This window comes from Rasamsonia byssochlamydoides (assembly GCF_041956645.1).
Source record: "Rasamsonia byssochlamydoides strain NRRL 3658 unplaced genomic scaffold VTN77scaffold_25, whole genome shotgun sequence".
NCBI lineage: Eukaryota > Fungi > Ascomycota > Eurotiomycetes > Eurotiales > Trichocomaceae > Rasamsonia > Rasamsonia byssochlamydoides.
In genome coordinates this window covers 183703-198493 of record NW_027192408.1, presented here as the reverse complement: position 1 = coordinate 198493, position 14791 = coordinate 183703, and the positions used below count along the sequence as shown (strand labels likewise).

Genomic DNA, 14791 nt, shown 5'->3' with positions numbered 1-14791 from the left:
ACTTCTCAGCTAAGGAGTGCCCTTTTTATATATGCCACGAACAGGATATTTATTTTCTTTTTTTCCCCCTTCCCTTCTTTTTTTAAAATCCATATATCAACGATACTACGGTCATACTGCTTGCTATTCATTCATACGGTACATACCCACGGCAGGCGTATAGTGCAGTAGTACTGACGTGCCTGGCATAGATGGCACCAGGAATTTTATGCGCATTTATTAAAACTGGATAGAAATGTGTTGTCTTTTCCCTTTTTTATCTCGTGGTACCACACAACCCATACGACGTTTGTTGGAGAGGGGCGGAGGCCGATAAGCTTTGGGCTGGAACATCACCCGATTCCATTCCCAACTGGCAACCCAACAGTCCATCCACATCGCCCCTTCTCTTCCTGCATCCCCGTGTGATACGGTGCACCATGTTGGGTGGGCTATCGGAGATTACAAGACTCCTCTTGATGTTCTAGATGTGATTACACGAGAAAAGTCACTCTTAGATGGCATTGCACTTGTCCCTGCATCCATCATCTGTTTCATGCGTCATCATTGCCACAGGGATTGAGCCATACAAATACCAGCAAGGGACAGCTATTTGCGCTCTCTTCTCCTCGTGGAGAAGGGCATTATTCATGATCAATAATTGAGGACAACTTGTGCCAATTCTTGCTGGAAACCTTGCGATTGAACGACTCATCGGAGTCATCGCAAACAGCATCATGTGCATAGCTCTGATTTCCACGGCACATCCTTCTTACCCCCTGATCGTTCTCGATAACCGAGATGTGAGTGCCAACCATCCTGCTCTGTCGATCGGTTGCTAAATGTTCTTCTCCAGGAATATCTCAGCCGCCCGACAGCTCCCGCGAGCTGGTGGCAGGAGCCCAACTCCCACGTTCTGGGCTCGCGGGATCTTGCCCGACCTGATCAGGGAACGTGGATGGGGGTCACCAAGCAAGGGCGCATCGCGGTGCTGACCAACTACCGCGAGGACGCACCGATAGGGACAACCAGTCGCGGCGCCATTGTCAACGGCTTTCTCACCATGCCACCGCAAAGCGAGAAGAGCACGCGACAATTCGTCGTGGATATGATTGAAAGCAACCTGGCGAAGAAAGCGGGCGGGTTCAGCCTGGTCTGCGGGAAGGTCAATGAGCCCTTGGCCATTGTATCCAACCGCATGTCCCACGTCGACGGCATCACTTGGATCGCTAAGGAAAAAGGGGAGACGGTAGGCCTGAGCAACACGGTCTTTGGCGATCGGTCGTGGCCCAAGATCACCGAAGGCGAGCGATTGATGGACGCCGCCATCAAGGCTCATGTCGAGTCGGGGGAAGGAGAGGACGGACTCATCCGTCGACTGCTCGACGTTCTTAGCACCGACACTCTCCCACAAACTGCCGCCAAGGCATCCAGGGAGGTGTACGAAACGCTGTTGAAAAACTCCATCTTCATTCCCGTCATCGGCGATAGAGAGGAAGCGGCCGAAATCACGGCCAAAAGTTCAGAACAGTCGGGTGTAATGGCATATATGCATGGCCTGTACGGCACACAAAAACAGACCGTCCTGTTGGTCAGTGACGACGGACGAGTAAAGTACTTTGAGCGTACGCTCTACGATCACAATGCGCAGGCGATCCCTATCGGGAAGGGGGATCGCGTGTTTGAGTTTATGATAGAACAATGACAATCAATTTGATTACGAAGAGAATACTTTTGAGCCAAGATGAGACGAGACGAGATGAAGCGATACAAATGTGAATCTTGGCCGTAAGTAGATATAATCTGGCTCGTTGTAAGTAGGTAGGTAATATCCTCACTGCACACCGACGCAGAGACACAAACACACGTATGACAGTACAGTACAGTACAGTACTTACAGGTCATCAATCGTGCTCATCTCAAGGTATAGATACGAAGCAAGTATAGAAAGACAGACAGGTGCCTGCCTACACCTTCCTCCTAACCAGCCCCCGGAAAAAATCAAAACTATTACTATCGCTCTGCAACTGCCACACCCTCCCCGTCGGCCGATCATCCCATCCCAACTCCTCCGCCAACAGCAGCCCATACTCGCGCGTGATGCCCTTGATCCGCGCCCGCGCGCCGCCTTCCTCCTCCAGCGTGACGACCTGGTGCATATGCAGCCAGTCGTCGTAGTACATCTCCTCGAAGTGCCGGTCGAACCCCGTGCGGAGGAACCGGGTGTACAGCTCCTCGAAGACGGTGAGGATGCGCGCGAGGAGCTTCTCGAGGATGACGGGCTGTGTTTTGGCAGATGACGGGGCGAAGCGTTGTACCAGGGCGGTTAGCGAGGTTGTGGGCGACGCGTTGGTTGCGTTGAGGCCGATGCCTACCACGGAGATGTACTCGCTAGAGGAGTAATGGGAGTTCACGAGGATGCCGCAGATTTTGGTGTATGTTTTCTTCTCTGGTTCAGCGGGGTCGAGGGCATCTAGAGAAAATATCAGTCAGTTTGCATCGTAGGTATGGCAGTGATGTTATGTACGTACAAACGTCGTTAGGCCACTTCAACTTGACCGGCAGATCTGCATAGCCCTTGTCGTAGCTCTTGATCCCTTTCACTACCGCCATGGCAGCGAGATACTGGATAAACACCACTGGTGCCGATTCCATCTTCTCGACTGGATGGCGTATCACGGTCGAAAAAATCAGAGCCCCAGCGGGTGAAACCCACACGTTGGACCCCCGACCCCTGCCGGCTACTTGGATGGTAGCTGCAGCGGTAAAACCGGTGGGAAGGCATCGGAGGAGTTGAGTGTTTCTAGACTTATCAGCAAGGATCTCCAAACAGGGGGAAAGCATGTGGATAGTACTTTTCCAGAATGGTATTTGTGCTGGTAACAACCTCGCCATATAGCAGGTGTCTGCCAAATTCTAGTATTCCTTCCTTTGACTGCAATTGATAGCTTCTAAGATGGGAGTAAAACGCGTGGTGGTTCCAATATGGCGTGAGTTTGGATGGAGGGATCTCTTTATGGATCAGGAGGCGTTTGATAATGGAATTATAGTCGACAATTCTGTCCTCCGTCGTACTGGATTGATCAGCTTTTGTCTCTTGCGCAGCATTCTCAGACAGGACTTCTTCCAACTCCCCCATCCGGAATGCATCAGGTCTCTCAATCAGGAATGTGTCATTATCATCCTTCAGATACTCTTTGTCCCCCTCTTTGTTGATGATTTCCTCCAATGAGGACACAAGACGGCCCGTATCTTCAGGATCCAACGAGGACAAATGCAAGCAAGAGAGAGACGGTACCGTTGTCGTGTCCTGATTCACCTGCAGGCCCAGCTTCGCGAGACACGCCTTCAGGAAGTCCGTCCGGGCCTTGTCATCGGCTGCCAACTGGTCGATTACTTTGGCGTATTCAGGCCCGCCAGCCGATCTGTCGAGATTCACCGCCGCGAATCTGGACATGGTCAGTTGCCAGTCATTAACGTGATTTCCCCGGTAATACAAACTCTGGGTGTGGCCCTGTCAAAATGGCTGCTCCGTCGCCAACTTTGCAATATACCACGGCCGCCGCGCCTTCTCCAGAATCGACGTTGAGTTCTTCCGTGTAGCTCGCTAACACCTCCACCCCTTGGTCAGCGTACAAAGGGGCATCGACAAACACGCCTCCCCCATTGTAGTAGCTCCGAAAGACGTCCGGGACTACCCCGACGTTCAGCGCCGACTTGGAGACTTTCAATTCCGCTGCGCGAGCGCCGGCTTCGCTGTGGTAGACAAACCCGGGAAAGGCACCGCCACGACACGTACCGGGGAAGAAAGCCAGCTCTCTGTCCCCGATCACTTCCATCTTCTTGTCCCCGACCTCGAACTCGCATCGCTTGCTCCCGTAGTACCCGCCGGCGCAAAAGCCCAGGTAGGCGCCGCCCCTCTGGACGAATTGCGCGATTCTACGGTTGCCCTGGCCATTGAGGGCCTTGCAGTATCCCTGATCAGCACCGCCGGGCATGACGAGCATGGCGCACGTGGCAGTCCATGGCTCCTTGACGATCATGTCACTGGTCACCGGGATGACCGCATAGTTGGGCGCCAGCAGACGCCGGAGGGTGTAGAGGCAGTGACGGACGGATTCCACGGTGCTTCCATTGCCTGGAGGACAAGAATCCGTCAGAACATTATTTCGCCAAGTAGATTGGGTGAGCGCACCGGAGTAGACGAGGACGTTGAGCCTTTTGGAAGCGAAGTTGTCTGCGGCCATCGTTATCGTCTCGGCGGGGATAGAAGCAGCGCCGCTGAAATTATTCACACCCCGCCGCGATCTTCTTCCAACCCAGACGTGACTCTGCAGCGACAGGAAGCGGTAGCAATGTCGAGGAACGAGAAACCCCTTCCGGGGGGCTTGCAAGACCAGGATGATGAGCCTGATGAGTGGTAAGTTACCTCCGTTCAGTATGCAGGACGAAGAAGAGCTCCGACTGAGAGCTGGCGTCCGCAGGGACAGGCGGATCTTTAGCACCGGGTGTGCAGGTACGTCGGCTGAATAAAGATAGTCCGTGCTGCGAAACTCACTTGAATCTCGCAGCGGAGCAGCTGAAAATGAACGACTGTTATTACGAGAAGAAGGACTGGAGGAGCTGCAAGAAAGAGGTGAGCCGTGGAGTTTTCCTCGAGCCCCAACCAACCCGATCCAGAGTCCGCATCACAGAATTATTACGGCAACGGTCTACACTGCATTACGTATACTACGTCTATATACATCCAATTGAGGGGTTTACTAACTTCAGTGCCATTGCTTCAGATGGAGGCCTTTCGAGAGTGCTGGAAGCGCCAGGGCAATGACCGGAGGACCGAGACCAAGGACGCTTAATGCAGCTGGTGACAATTTGACAACTTCCCTGTAAAATACTGACTACATGAGATATATCCCTGTATTATTAGGCTCTCTTCTCAATAAAATATCTACTTGTGGTTTGCTTCGCTATGTCTGCTCTGATGGCAAATCTGGAAGTGTATCACGTGACCAGACATGCCGATCTGGGAAGTCAACTCTTCACGCGCTCCAAGCTCTGTTCATCAAAATACGTTCTACAAGAATGGCCTCTCTCACCCTCCGCCGGTCCGTTGCGACCGTGGAGTCGCTGAACTACTACAGAAGTCGATGCTTCTTCCGGTCCAAGTCTCGATCTTTCAGCTCGCAGCGTCTGCTGCCTACCAGTGCAGCTCCGAGATGGACTCCTCGCCGGAATGGTAGCAACACCGGCAGCCATGTTGTTACTCGCTCCGTGAGTCAGTCTGCGTTGTATCAACAGGCACAACCAGCTCGACCTGCTCCAGCTGCTAAATCTGCTGCTTCTTCGTCGACGCCCGCACCCCCATCTACGCACGCTCCTCCTCCGACCACAGCCCGCGCCGCTGCTGTAAGCCAGCCGACCCCAGCTGTAAACCAGCCGGCCCCGAACGAACCAACAACAGATGACCTGTTCAAGAGCGGCCTCTCAGACAAGCCACTCGAACTGGAGACCAGTGGCGACGACAAGGTCGACTGGACGCGGTCCTTCCACGGCATCAGCGTGGAGCCGTTCCCGAAGGAGGTAGCGGACATCTTGCTGGCGCCCATGGACCCGAACGATGTCGAGATCAAGCCGGATGGGATCGTCTACCTGCCGGAGATCAAGTACAGGCGGATCCTGAACCGGGCGTTTGGACCGGGCGGATGGGGGTTGGTTCCGCGCAGCGAGAGCATCGTGACGCCGAAGACGGTGACGAGGGAGTATGCGCTGATCTGCAATGGACGGTAGGACCAGACATGCTGTCAGCTATCTACAATAGAATGACCAAGCTAATGATATTCTTACAGCCTTGTCTCCATCGCCCGCGGCGAACAAGACTACTTCAGCCCAGACGGCATCCCGACCGCGACGGAAGGGTGCAAGTCGAACGCGCTGGTCCGCTGCTGCAAGGACCTGGGCATCGCCAGCGAGCTGTGGGATCCGCGGTGGATCCGCAAGTTCAAGGCCGAGTACACGCGCGAGGTGTTTGTCGAGCACCTGGTCAACAAGCGCAAGTCGAAGATCTGGATCCGGAAGGATGACGAGGTCGTTTATCCGTGGAAGGAGATAAAGTAAAGTCGCAACTCAACCAGCGAGGAATTGAGACATGATGTGGCTATAGACTAGACAGATTGGTTTGCTCTCGATTCGATACGACTCGATACGATACCCTTGGTCCGGTACTGTATGTGCATGTGTATATCTAGGTAGACACTTTGTAGCGAAGGAAAAATCGGGCAGAATAAATATCTCTACTTCTCCAGGAGGAAACTTGGTTTTCATATCTTATCTTCCTGTTATTTGGCATTGCCTCTCGATCTAGATAGAGCTGCCGTCTGCTCTCTTCTAGGTACAGTAAAGTTGTTAAGATAGAAGATTGCGTATCTACCTACTGTATCTATCTACCTGCCTGCCTGCCTGTCTGTCTGTCTCTCAACGAAGTTCTGAGCAAAAAAAAAGTATTATCCCTCGATGAGAAATACAGTTATGATCTCTCTTTTTTTTTTCCTCCTGTCAAGTCTACTTACTGTCTACGTATAATAATCATGATTCACTCTCCTCTGAATAAGAATAGAATGAAAATGAAAATGAATGAAATACAAAAAATATGGATAGATTATATTATAGATTATTCAGGTATTTCATTTCATTTTCATTTTATCTCATTTCATGTCGTTCAATGGAACGCCCCTACCAACCCAATCAGCACAAACCACGAAGTACCACGTCTTCTCGGTATTTATCTACTGATTTATTCATTTAATCAGGTAATCCGTACTGTATATACATTACATTACAGACCCAAAGTTGTTTGTTTGCTTATAAGAATTATTTTATTTAGGCTGTGTTTGCGCAAAATCGGGATGTGATGTGATGTGAAGCCAGCAATGGTAATTATGGTATCCATCAAATATACAGTATAATATAGGAGAGGAGGGTGTTTTTCTTCTTCTTCTTCTTCTTCTTCTTCTTCTTCTTCTTCTTCTTCTTCTTCTTCTTCTTCTTTTTCCTTTTTTTCCTTTTGGTATAAAGCCCATCTTTCTATTCGCCTCACATCTTTCTTCCTTATTCTTATTCCTCGCACTATAACTATGTACCTAGGCAATTAGGTCGTTATTAAATAGTCATAGTCTGCGGCCTGCCAATAATATAAGTTTGAGCGAACACCTTTAGATTAGGTCGAATAGACATTAACAGTCATGGTCTCGAGTGTGTATGTACTGTGCAGTAGGTAGGTAATTATAATTACCGTACGTGTATGTGTATGTGTATATATGTGTGTCATGATCTATCTATCTGATCGATCGATCGATTGATCGCCTTCGTTTGGAAGGCTGATTGATTCATTGATTGAGCATAATCAATAGGATGGGAGAAAGAAGAAGAAGAAGACAGACAGACAGACAGGTAGGTAGGTAGGTAGGTACTAAATAGTAGATAGATATCATTTCATTATCCATTCGTCCAACTTGTATGACCCGTCATACAAGATAGATAGATAGATAGATAGATAGATAAACAGATACATAGACAGACAGATAGATAAGTTCTGTTTTGTAAGGCCCGTATTTGTGTCGCTTTTTTTTTCTTTTTTCAAATCTCACCAGACAGGCAGAAGCAGGAAAGAGATTGCCCGTTCCAAAACCAGACCCAGAAAGGAGGTCTATACCTAATCTTCTTCTTTTTCTCTCTGTCAAATCAAAACCGAGATCAAAAGCAGGTTTCCAATCCAAACCATGTCAAAGAAGGAAAAGAAGAAGAAAAGAAAAGTGACAATCATAAATAAATAAATATCTATCATGAAGAATTGAAGATATCATATGAATACAAACCAAACCACATAAAACCGCATCAAGAAAAGTAGGCAAAAGCTAGCCAGCCCACGTATTTCAATTCCAATGCCAGTTCAAACTTTTGATCAGATCAGATCAGTCACGTACAGTAGGACATCGTCACGTCACATTCATACATATACACATGCACACACATACACATACATATAGTACAGACATTGATTGGGGTCTTGCATCAATGTCAATGTAACTTGGTTATCATGCCATTTCGTTTCTTTCATTTTTTTTAACGGTTTATTTCTCATTGCTCATTGCTCCTGAGTCGGCGACGGATGGCTTGACGGGTGCTGCTGCTGCTGCTGCTGCTGCTGTTGCTGCTGTTGCTGCTGTTGCTGCTGCTGTAACTGCTGCTGCTGCGCAAAAGCATTCCCTGCCGGAACAGGTCGTCGAGTCGGAGTTTGCTGCTGATAACTTGTCGACGGCTGGTACGGTCCACCCTGTTGAGTTGATACCGTCAGTCGTGCGTAGGGGTTATTATTCAACTCGTACGGAATGGCGCTGGCGCTGGCGCTGGCAGCAGCAGTAGCTTCTGCTGCAGGAGAGTAGTAACTGGGGATCTCGTATCGGTCGACAGATTGCCTAGGCGAAGACGGCCGTTGGGCTGTCTCTGTAGAAGCGCCTGCGACAGTCGTAATGACAGTAGGAGACGACGGAGTAGCAACTCGGCCCGACTTGCGTCGGCCCACGGACGGCCCCCGGAGAAGGGACGTCTTGTCATTGTCATCATCGCTGTGAGGGACCCCCAGCACATTCCCGTTCCCAGATGCGGAACTGGGTGAACAGTAGAGCTGTTCCGACTCCTCCGCACGAGCAGTATCGAATCCCGCTGGCCGCGTATGCAGGGCCTCGATGGAACTCTCCTCGGCCTTCTCCCTCGTCGACGCTCCGCGGAACTGGACCGACGTGGCTCCCACATCCACGCTGGACGATTGACCCTCAGCCGGCTGCATCGTGTTCTTCACCTCCTTCAGCTGACTCGTCGGCACCAGGCGCTTGGCTTCCTTCTCGGCGGCGGCCTTCTTGCGATACTCCTGGGCCAGTTCATCCGAAATGGAAACAGAGTACGACGGGTTGGATGGGTCACCCAATGCGGCTGTGCCACCACCAGGTCCGTAGATCGGCACCTTGCGCACGGCCAGGACCAAGGCACACATGAACTTGGAACGACGAGACGCGCGCACCGACTCATTGGACCAGTTGGATTTGTGGCGGATTTCGATCCGCAGCTCCAGCTTGTCCATGTTGCCCAACCCGATGACCTCGATATCGACATCCGGCTGGAAATCACGGCAATTCTCCTTGTCCCGAACAAACCGCTCCATCTCCGCCTTGAGGAGTTGGATGTCGGCGAAACTAGTGCTGAAGTCCACCGTCAGTGTGACCCGCTCGCGCATGGCCTTGGACCGGGTGACGTTGTCGATCCAGTTGGTGTTGAGAACGACGTTGGGGACCTGTGTGATGCGCTGGTCGGCCACGGTGCGGAAGACCGTGTAGAGAAGAGAGATCTCTTCCACGAAAAGTTCGTTGTTGTTGATCTCCACTCGATCGCCCACATCAAACGGGTGTTTCACGAAGAGGAAGACACACGAACCCAGCACTTCCTGGGCCGTCGTCGAGAAAACGAACGACAACGAGAGAAGAGAGGTGGCTCCGGCAGCGATGATTGTCCCAGCGCCCGTCGTCACGAAAGACACTGTTGGACGTTAGGAGCTGAAGAGAATATATTATATAGAGAATGACATATATAAATAGTAAACTCACCAAAAAGCAGGACCATCACGACCGTCGCGACGGTCAACAACAGATTGTCCAAAACATGAATGGCCTGATCGACGTCGTGCATGCTCCTAGCGATAGACTTGCGCACTCGTCCGAACTCCGCCACGGTCAGGATCATCTCCTCCATGCTGATGTCGCCGTTGCCGTCGCGGTCCAGGATGTGGAAACACTCCTCGGCCTCGGCCTCTCGACCGGCGCCGAGCACCTCTTTAATGTCGTCCTCGTAGAGAGCATCTTTGCCTTCGACGACGAAGGACATCCAGATCCGTCGGGCCAAAGCCTCGGAAGATCGCTTCTTCTCAAGCGCGTGAATCACAACTGAATGAGCTGACGTCGGGTTGAAGACCTCCTTGCCCGTGATCTCGTGGGCGACATTGCCAAACGCGGCCGTGATCTTGTCCCCAAAACGACCGACGTTCTGGCCGACATTCTGGATGAGCCGGAGCGGCGCGGCCGACCCGTGTCGACTGTGTCTGGCTCGCTTGGCAGCATTGCCCAGGATGGAATCCGAGATGATGGTATCCTCTTCCCGGAACTCCTTGCAGTACTCCGGGAACAGGGAGCGGGAGGCCTCATAGAGCTGGCCGAGCAGGTAGATGTTGTGCTTGGACTCCTTGATCCTGGTGTTGTACTGTTTCCGATGGTAGCTCACCGAGATCAGCTGCACCAGGGTCTTTTCGGCCAGCAAAATCAGACTGCAGAGGAACAGAGCAAACAGGATCTGTTTGACGGTCGATTCCCACGGCTTGATCCCCGTGTCTCGGGCCCGGATCGTATCCGGGTTCTGGGTCATGATCGGGATAAACGTCGCGAGGGACACCAGACACCAGCCCACGATGGACAGTGGAATTTCGAGAGAACGGAGGATGAGCGCATACTTTCGAGTTCCCGGGCTGACAGTGCCGACGAGAAACTGGAACACGAAAGGCAGGAAATGAGCGGCGAGCTTGGACACCCACAAGCCCAGCCAGACAACCTCGATCCACGTGAAAAACCAGACGATCTTGACGCCACCAATCTCCGCATCCTGTGCGACGGTGGCTCCAACGATAATGGGAATGGCAATCAACAAGGCCAGTGGAGAGACGTAGATGAAATATCGGGTCACGACGGAGAAATTGAGAATGGCATGGTAGATTCGACCCATCCGGTTGAGGGTGCGCTCATCCTCGTCGTCGTGGTCATTCCCCGAATCCGTCCTCTTGCGACGACCTGGTCCTGGTCGACGGCCGAACAGGCCTGTCTTCTCATTGGTGCCGTCGACATGCTCATTATCCGGTTGATATGCTGTCGGGGAGGTCTGGCTGTTGAGCCTGCGAGCCCCTGTGCCAGAGCGACTGGGGATGGTGGACAGTGGGATATCAATGGTAGCGTCGTTCGGGTTCACCATGCTGCCGTTGTCATCGGGGAGCAGATGGAATTTGTTTTGCGAGAAGCGCTTCTGGCTGAGGCCAGGACGTCCGGACATGAAGCAAAAGAGTGGGATCCGATATGGACTATTTCGAGACTGGCGTCTGCTGATCGGAGGAACTAGACGCAGAAAACAGATCTAGTTGAGAGCAACGAGCGGGGTCAGAGAAAGCTTCAATGGTGTGGAGGGATTGGTGTGCGTCAAGCACCGTGGAGATCTTGGAGTAAATAAGAAAGTGAATGGAATAACTCAGTTCGACATCGGACTGGCAGAATGGCGTCAAAAGGGCGTGAAAAGAAAGAAAAAAAAATCCAACAGCAATTGACGTTGCTGCAGGAGAAGACTAGAAAATTAATAAAAGAGAGGAAGCATTTGAAAGAAGGACGGAAAAAAGTTCTGTTCTACATAGAGAATATAGGAAACATGCGCATCCAAGGACGTTGAATTAATCTGCGCCCTGCCAGGAATCGATATCAGAAATAAACTTTTCCGCATATTATTATAGATGTTTCAGACTTTGAAGCCCATCGGGGCCAATCCAGGAACAAGCCAACAGCTGCAGCATTTCCGCCAATGATACCAGCCGACGGGCGGAATGGGCAGTTGCATCCATGGTTGATACGACGTAGTTTTATCAAGATAACTGCAGAGTAATTTTGGATTGGATCTTGACTTGGATTCTTTTTTTGCCCCCGCCCTTACTGGACTCTCCACCGGCCAGCCCAGACCGGCTGGCACGTGCCAAGAGCCAGGCAGTCTGGGCTGGAAATCCTCTCCCGACGAACGGACAGCATCTGGTGGTACAAGGAGGACAGAATAATAATCAATAATCTTGTCGAACCTTTTCTCGTCATCCCTTGACTCTGCATGTAACAATACCAGTGAGCCTGACAAACAGGGCTATGAAGTATGAATCTACCTGCCTAGGACTCCACCGTTCTCGTTCAATGACCAATCACAGCTGATCGCCACCCACAAGCAATCAAATTGTTATCATTGTGGGGGAAGAACTGCATTGCATGTTGTGTGTTTTTCCCTAGAATATTAATCTCTCTCCCTACCGGTGGAGTCTGGCGGGGTCGGAAAAAGATACTCCGTAATATAATAATCAATTGTATATGTGCGTATGGAGTAATGGCAAATTATTATTACTATACAAGCCTTACTCCGGAGTAAACGAGATAAAGATATTACCTAAGATTGCCATAACGCCTATGGCAGCGGCCAAAGTATTTTTAAAGGCTTTACATACTCAAAAATAAAAACCATGGCAAAAAAAAAGGTGATTTATTCCTGAATGAGTACGATAACATTTCTACAAGAGAAGGGCGAAAAAAAAGGAAGATGTTCCTGCATCAACCGCGAGTTGAACGCGGATCTCATGCTCGCAGTCCAATCCCACAGGGCGAGTGTGAGTGGTGGAATAAATGCGAACGGTTATATCATTGATGCTGTTGTTGTGGTATGAGTAGTAATAGGTGAAAATGAAAATATAAAAATTTCCACTTCAAAAGAAAAAAAAAAGAAAGAAAAGGAAAGGGGAAAAAAAGGGAAGAAAAAAAGAAAGAAAAGAAGAAAAGAAGAAAAGAAAAAAAGAAAAAAAAAGCCTGCCAATAAGTCTATTCACGAGCTTAAATTCTGGTATACAGTACTCTCTTATAGTTAGGTAAGTCATGACGAAAGTCTGTTGCCTGAATAATAATGGGTTCCTCCTATCTATGGCCCCGTCCCGTCGATTCAGTTTCCTGGAAACGGAAACCTGGGCCATCATCGTTCCTACTGTAGGAACGAACGAACCTTGTACTGCCTCTTCACATGACAGATTCTGACAATCCATATTAATAATAATAATACTACCTAGGTATATAACACTGTATAATCTCTGAATATCTGGTGTTGAGGAATGTCTTTTTTTACCAAAATTTGGAAAGGCGCTGTGGCAAATTCTTCATAAAACACATTTTAGTGCCAAGAGAAACAAGGAGACACGCGCCAATGGTGTAACGGTTCGCATTTATGCCTTCCAAGCATGAGATCCGCGTTCGACTCGCGGTTGGCGCAGGCATATCCTTTTTTGACTTTTTTATGCTTGTGAAGCATAAGACGTATTATATAGTCGTATACTCAACATAGGTAGTGTTATTTTTTCTCTCAAAATTAGCAATGTAACAACTATTATACTTCCTGATGCTAGCCAATTAATTGAATCTAAATCTTTAGTTTTTGCCATACGAAGATACGGAGTATAACTCTATAAAGGGGAAAGAATAAAGATTGTTATATATACTATACTATACTATAGTATTTATATATTTATAGGAGCTCTCCATTCGAACCCTTTATAAAGCCAAAGCCCTAGTCTACCTACTCAATCTACTTATCTTCTTAGTTCAAGCGAACTGCTCTGCAGAACACGCCGAATCCACCCTCATCTGCCTCAACTCGCCTACAACCCGTTCCCTCATCCAACCCTCCTTCAGACCCCTCATGATCAACTCCTGCTCGCTCTCGGGCGCCATCCCACTCGGCGCAGGCGGCCTATTGTCCAGATTCGTCGGGAACGGATACCCCTCTGCAACAGCCTGGACGAAGGCGACAACCTGCTGACTGAATCCTCCATCGGTCTTGTATTTCTCTGCAAGGATATCCCAGCACTGCTCGACCAGCGGAATCGAGTCGATGCTCTCCATCGTCTTGCCGAATGCGCTGCTGACCTGCAGCAGGTTTGCCGTGCGGTGCAGATCCCCCGTGTCGTTGGCGCCCGCGGCGTGGAACAGCGCCGGGTTGAAGAAGATGCCGTCTCCCATTTCCAGCGGCAGCGCGACGTACCTCTCCAGGAAGTACTGCTGGAACTCTTCCCGTCGGTACGCGACGAACCCAGGCTCGAACAGCTGGCTGAAAGGCAGCACGCGCGTGGGCCCGCTGTCCAGTGGCATGGCGCTGTGCGCGACCGCCCCCTGCAGTGTGAGCAACTGGCTCGCGACCTGGATGCTGCGCGGGTATCGCGCACAGCGGTCCGCGGCCTGGAAACCGAGGTGGTAGTCGCGATGGCAGTTCTGCGGCGCACCGCCGGGCTTGACGACGTTGACCTGGGCGGTGATGCGGTAGGCGGGGCCCAGCCAGGCCTCACACACGCGGGCCAGCCAGGGGTTGGAGTAGTATTCGACGAAGGAGTGCGGGTCGGCGAGGGCGTGCTTGCTGAAGGAGTTCCAGATGCGGTCGTTGGCGCCTTTCTGCGCGAAGTGGTCGCCTTTCCGCCGGCCGTCACGGGCCCGCTGTTCTCGTTCCTGCTCGATGATGCGCTGGAAGGTAGCGTTCGCGGCGTCCAGGACGGAGCCGTACCGATCGAGGCTGTACAGGCCTTTTAGGACGAACACGCCAGGACCAGCGTAGAGGATATGGTGCCATTCGTCCTGCAGTCTTGACACGGTGTCGTCGTCGGTCTGATCGAATCTCCATATCTCATAGATAGGGATATTCTTCTGGATGGACGATGCCAGGGGATACGTCTCCGACGAGACGGTCCGTGAACAGAGACGCTCAAGTTCCTCCAACAAGGGTGGCTGGTCTTGGGGGAAGAGACGCGTCATTATCGTTGTCGTCGTTATCGGACCGTGATTTCCGTTAATGCCGTTTGACATGCTGAGATTGTTGCTCTAGATATACCCGAACAAAAATATTAATATATATGTCTGTACCTTTCTGCATCCAACATGCAAGCAGGCGTGAA

At 50.7% G+C, this 14791-nt stretch overlaps 6 protein-coding genes and 1 non-coding gene across 7 annotated transcripts; 4 read left to right on the top strand and 3 right to left on the bottom strand.

Moving 5' to 3' along the window:
- Positions 1-716: 716 nt before the first annotated feature.
- On the top strand, positions 717-1684 carry VTN77DRAFT_3589 (uncharacterized protein; the record flags this gene model as incomplete). Its single annotated transcript, XM_069419553.1, has 2 exons — positions 717-782; positions 836-1684. 2 exons carry the CDS (start codon positions 717-719, stop codon positions 1682-1684), a joined length of 915 nt encoding a protein of 304 aa, XP_069278380.1.
- Positions 1685-1946: 262 nt separating this feature from the next.
- On the bottom strand, positions 1947-4226 carry VTN77DRAFT_3588 (uncharacterized protein; the record flags this gene model as incomplete). The annotated part of the gene is made up of 5 exons (XM_069419552.1): positions 1947-2452; positions 2511-2782; positions 2835-3428; positions 3481-4117; positions 4175-4226. The coding sequence occupies 5 exons, from the start codon at positions 4224-4226 to the stop codon at positions 1947-1949; spliced, it is 2061 nt and encodes a 686-aa protein (XP_069278379.1).
- Positions 4227-4334: 108 nt separating this feature from the next.
- On the top strand, positions 4335-4835 carry VTN77DRAFT_3587 (uncharacterized protein; the record flags this gene model as incomplete). Its single annotated transcript, XM_069419551.1, has 4 exons — positions 4335-4399; positions 4464-4495; positions 4551-4615; positions 4767-4835. 4 exons carry the CDS (start codon positions 4335-4337, stop codon positions 4833-4835), a joined length of 231 nt encoding a protein of 76 aa, XP_069278378.1.
- Positions 4836-5061: 226 nt separating this feature from the next.
- On the top strand, positions 5062-6093 carry VTN77DRAFT_3586 (uncharacterized protein; the record flags this gene model as incomplete). Its single annotated transcript, XM_069419550.1, has 2 exons — positions 5062-5762; positions 5826-6093. The coding sequence occupies 2 exons, from the start codon at positions 5062-5064 to the stop codon at positions 6091-6093; spliced, it is 969 nt and encodes a 322-aa protein (XP_069278377.1).
- Positions 6094-8119: 2026 nt separating this feature from the next.
- VTN77DRAFT_3585 (uncharacterized protein) lies at positions 8120-11118 on the bottom strand (the record flags this gene model as incomplete). The annotated part of the gene is made up of 2 exons (XM_069419549.1): positions 8120-9564; positions 9633-11118. The coding sequence occupies 2 exons, from the start codon at positions 11116-11118 to the stop codon at positions 8120-8122; spliced, it is 2931 nt and encodes a 976-aa protein (XP_069278376.1).
- A 1932-nt stretch (positions 11119-13050) lies between these two features.
- Positions 13051-13122, top strand: VTN77DRAFT_t71. Its single transcript has one exon. It is a non-coding gene; the product is annotated as a tRNA-Gly (tRNA).
- Positions 13123-13451: 329 nt separating this feature from the next.
- On the bottom strand, positions 13452-14702 carry VTN77DRAFT_3584 (uncharacterized protein; the record flags this gene model as incomplete). Its single annotated transcript, XM_069419548.1, has 1 exon — positions 13452-14702. The coding sequence occupies one exon, from the start codon at positions 14700-14702 to the stop codon at positions 13452-13454; it is 1251 nt and encodes a 416-aa protein (XP_069278375.1).
- Between the last annotated feature and the right edge of the window lie 89 nt (positions 14703-14791).